This window comes from Triticum aestivum, chromosome 5B (genome assembly GCF_018294505.1).
Source record: "Triticum aestivum cultivar Chinese Spring chromosome 5B, IWGSC CS RefSeq v2.1, whole genome shotgun sequence".
NCBI classification, from domain to species: Eukaryota; Viridiplantae; Streptophyta; class Magnoliopsida; order Poales; family Poaceae; genus Triticum; species Triticum aestivum.
The window spans coordinates 710,693,592-710,698,115 of record NC_057807.1 but is presented as its reverse complement, the minus strand read 5'-3'; the positions used below and the strand labels follow the sequence as shown (position 1 = coordinate 710,698,115).

The 4,524-nt window shown below is 46.6% G+C and overlaps 1 protein-coding gene across 1 annotated transcript; it reads right to left on the bottom strand.

The window, feature by feature from the left end:
- Window positions 1-208: 208 nt before the first annotated feature.
- Window positions 209-4,518, bottom strand: LOC123114467 (la-related protein 1B). The gene is made up of 6 exons (XM_044535954.1): window positions 4,471-4,518; window positions 3,870-4,335; window positions 3,542-3,782; window positions 3,351-3,444; window positions 1,407-1,493; window positions 209-1,042 (listed from the first exon to the last, which is right to left on the bottom strand). The coding sequence occupies exons 2-6, from the start codon at window positions 4,330-4,332 to the stop codon at window positions 770-772; spliced, it is 1,158 nt and encodes a 385-aa protein (XP_044391889.1). The 5' UTR covers window positions 4,333-4,335; window positions 4,471-4,518; the 3' UTR covers window positions 209-769.
- Between the last annotated feature and the right edge of the window lie 6 nt (window positions 4,519-4,524).

Sequence of the window (4,524 nt, the reverse complement as noted above, 5' to 3'; positions counted from 1 at the left end):
CGGGACGCCTTAAAAACAATGCATACATCATACTTCCAGCATAGCGCCACACACCCCAACAACATGCAGATGCAGAACAAAAGCAAGCATCGCGGCACACCGTAACCAATTGAAAACAAAAACTACAGCTACAAAAACTAGAGCAACAATGCATCAACAGGAGAAACAACCAACATCTCCCACAGCCACCAGAAGCCACACAAACATGGGAGGGAGCAACAAAACGCAGCATGAGAGGAAATATCTGTAAAATAGTACACCAAGGAGTTGTACAACATTCTCGTTTGGCGAAACAGCTGACAAGAAAGTTCATCACATCATCATCCTCCTCCGTCAAAAAATGGAGGTTTACATCCAAATCCAAATGGGGGGGTAAGAAACCGACAGAGTTTTGGACTTCAAATACCCGCACATAGCCAAAATAACCGACGACGACCGTCGGGAATCGCACACTAAGCAACTAGCCCTAATCAGCGTCTTGCATCCTCTTCTTCGGCTTCTCCCCCTCATCGCGTTTGATGCCCCCCTACACGATAAACCTTTTTGTTTGGCCGCCTATCGCTTCAGCTAGTAGACCGATTTTCACCAATAACCAGAAAGCCACATCAACCCCGCAAAACGAACCCCACTTGTCAGTCTAATGCCAACCCCGCAAGCATACCATACCACCTTCCAAAAATCGCAAAGTATCATCATCATTTCTACTCTCGTCACTCGCGCTCGGACAAAAACCCTTGCAGTCATAGTGTGATAAGGAGACGGTGTGCGGCTAGCGCTGGCCAGCGCTTTCTTCAGCTGCCGGTGCTGGGTTATTGCTGGAAGCCGATCCACCATTCTGGACTACCTCATGATGGTTCTGGCCCACCGTGCTACTAGGGCCAGCTGCTTCTTGCAGGCCCACACCTCCAAGCTGTGCTGTCAGATCATTGACATTGGTGCTGGGGCCTGGCACAGCTGCTGCAGAGCTTGACGGAATATTAGGGTTGCTCTCTTTCGGAATCAACCATTTGTCCCAGTCATCTTTCCTCCTAACTTTGTCACCCTGCATCATCAACACAGAAAACAATGCCCCACATTAGAAGGGAAAATCTATCTTGCCCACAGGATTATGTCTCAAAAGTTTGAATACTCGGCCATTAGAGAAGGGAATGGATTATTCTAGCCCAGTGTCTATCAATGCCAAAAATATTCTAGTCCAATGGTCATGAATGCTATTAACTATCGGTCGAGTCCCAAACCAACTCTAGTTGAATGTTTATGAATGCGAAAACTATTCTAGTGCGGTTTAAATGGAAGTTAAATGCTTTATTCGTGGGCATTGAAGGAACTCCCATAACATACAGATGCGATAGTGCACACCACTTGCCCTCAAATAACTAAAACAGGAGTGAAGTAATAGTATGTACCTTCACTTCCAGTATAGATGAGGACTGAATTGTTTCTATTATATACTGCAAATTGGCGTTAGGAATATCGGCAGTGATTTCCCGGACCTGCAAAAAACGATGTTTCAGCACGGTCAGCAGACTTCTTAAGCATATTCAGCTCAAACCTCCTTTTTACATCCACAGAATTAGGTGTATATACATATGGTGTCATCATAAAACAAAAGGACAACAACGGGGAAAGCAAAGCAACAAGGTTGAGTAGATTCTTTAGATAATCTAGTGCATGATCAACTAAAGGACAAAACCAAATGTATGGAGTGCCACATACAGAAACATTACGGCAAGAGTTGGACGTCTGATTGAACTGAAAAACACAGATCACTTGTGGAATTAGATACTGGATGGCCTTGCCACAACAACCTAGAATGAAGGACCGCTAACCTACAAGCTATCCACACAGCACATCCATTGTCTTTGTACTACCTATTTTACTGCTAGTCCATTGGAGTCTCACAAGTATATTGCAGTATGAAAAACATTTGAGTGTATTTGAGCACAGTGATACCTCAAAGAGAAATAAACAACCAAACAAATGACATGTTTCGACATTTTACAGGCTTTTATCAATGAGAAGTGGTGTAGGGAGCAATAGTACATTAATCACATACTACTTTTATTTAACACAGAATAGCTGAGTCTACTATGTCTGGATATTGTCACAACACTGAAATGTTCTTTAGATAGTCCCTCTGTAAACAAATAAACAAATGTAAGACATCTTATATTTGTTTACAGAGGGAATATTCAATACTGCTATATTGAACTCCTATCTTACAGCCAACCAGAATTCAGATAGAGATCAGATACTTGTCCCCGAGTAAAGGCTTCGATTTTTTTTAATCAATGTCTAAAGAAAAGTTGCAAAAAATAGAACACACAAGTGCCCTGAAACTTGATTGGCATTCATAATCTATGTATGATAACATGGTAATGCACTCCTAACATAAATATTTAAGTTCAATCACAACATAGCTTGCTACTAACTACGTCTTCTCTTGTCAATCAATGTAATATACTCAACCTGCAGCAAACAGTATGCATGCATCCATCTATATATTATAGGTGTGAAGCAATAAGCATCCCAACAAACAACGAAGGCATGTTAAACCGACTTCAAGCATGCACACGCACAATGTCACTACCACTCATACAATCTAACAAAAAAGGAGATGTATTCATGCTAAAAAACAATCTATAAAACACGATCTAAGTGCAGCCAGTAGAACGTAGCTCCACTTCCGCAGGGTCCAGGGAAGAATCCGACCACTTTGTCTATAGAACACTATCTTCCAACTCAAAAACAACCTGATGGCACAGAGAAGAACACACTACTTTGAGCATGCAGACGCACAAGGCACTACCACTCACACAATCTAACAGAAAAGGACATGAAGATGATAGGCATATTCATGCTGGTCCAGGAAGAATAAAGCAATTTCCTATAAAGCACCATCTCCCAACACAACTGATGGCACAGAGAAGAACACACCACACGTCTGGGATGAGCAGGAAATATTCCATCATTCTAAAAACCAGATGCAAAATTGCAAGTATCCAACCAAAACAATCACTACTTTAACATCAAGCCAGAGAATTCATTTTGAAGAGAATAAGCATCTATAGTGCCTGAAAGAAAGCTTAACAGAAAATCCAGAAGCCAATGGTTACTAGCACCTCATATAACCAAGTCAGAACAGAATGAAATTACAAACAGAAGTCGACATTCATGCACAGTAAAGATCAAAAGATAAAGATTCCAATGAAGTAACCACATTGGGAATCAACAATCTAGTGTACTTAATATGATGCAACGCAAAGGCGAGGTGACTGAAAAAGTACATGCACATCTGTTAATCGACAGTCTCGAATGGCAAGTTAAGGAAAATCAGTAAACACGATCACCTTATTGAAAGTTGTTGACATAAAAGGGACCGATACAAAGCCCTCCTCATCCATATGTTGCCGCAAGTAAACATCTCCACATAAGTTGTCCTTGCTGCGGATCAAAGAACATGGGCATCAGCATCAGCATCAGAGAAGTACAAACACAGGCCGACAATTAACTCAATGATGCAAAAAATCAGTGTAATGACCTGAAGTAGAACTCAAACTGGTTCTGCAGCTTCTGGCGAGCCTCGGAATCTGGCTCAGCCACGGGCTCAGGCTCAAGCTCAGGCTCAGGCTCAGGCTCAGGCTCAGCTGGGGGCTGAAAGTAGGGATAAGCAGGTGGGCCGACCATATGAGGTGCGAATGCCATTCCCCTAAGAGCCTCTGGAAGCGGCGGAGGCCCAACATAGTACATTGGGGAAACAGGAGACACGGGCGATGGCATATCTGGACATGGCAAACCATAGTGACAATCGATCAATGCCAGCAGATGCAATGGGCGATATCTGCAATACCAGAGAAGTAAAACCTTACCATGAAACGCCATCATCGGTCCAGCAAAGGCTCGCATATGCGAGCCGGGAGGAGGGTGGCCCATGAAGGGAGGAGCGACGGCCAGCGGCGGGGGCGGCGGCGGTGCGCCCCGCATGTACGGCCCCATGCCCATCCCTGGGCCACGGAAGAAGCCACCATCAAACCCGCCTCTCCGGCGTCCGCCGAACCCGCCATGGTGAGGAACTCCACCACCTCCTGGGCCGCCCGGGCCACCGTTGCCACCGCCCCTCCTGCCACCGTTGTTGTGGTGGCTTCTCTGGCCACCCCTCCCGCCTCCGCCACCGCCATGGTCCCAGCCGCCGGCGCCCCTCTCCTGGTGATCCCGCGGGGAGTGGTCTCCACCGCCGCCGCTGCCGCCGGCGCCCCCGCGCCTGGCCGTCTTGTGGCGGCCGTGGTGCGTCCCGGAGCCGCCGTGCCGGGGCGAGTTGGACGGGTTCGCCATGGCCTGTAAACAGCAAGACACCACACAGCTACCGAATCAATCGCGCAAACAAACAAAGGAACGAACAAACGGCGGGTGAAAGGCACCATCTTGATCATCGGCGGGGGGAGAGGGGGGGAGGGGAAAGAGAGATCTGACCGATGAGGCGGCGGCGGCGTTGGCGGGGGAGGGGTCCGGGGGAGGCTTGGGGGA

What these genes read in the sequence shown, in the direction of transcription:
- LOC123114467 (XM_044535954.1), bottom strand. Translation starts at nt 4,332, where the DNA reads ATGGCGAACCCGTCCAACTCGCCCCGGCACGGCGGCTCCGGGACGCAC. An exon ending in CAGTTTGAGTTCTACTTCAG is followed by an intron (nt 3,445 to 3,541) that starts GTCATTACACTG and finishes TTTGATCCGCAG; the next exon opens with CAAGGACAACTTATGTGGAG. An exon ending in TGTCAACAACTTTCAATAAG is followed by an intron (nt 1,494 to 3,350) that starts GTGATCGTGTTT and finishes CGTTTTTTGCAG; the next exon opens with GTCCGGGAAATCACTGCCGA.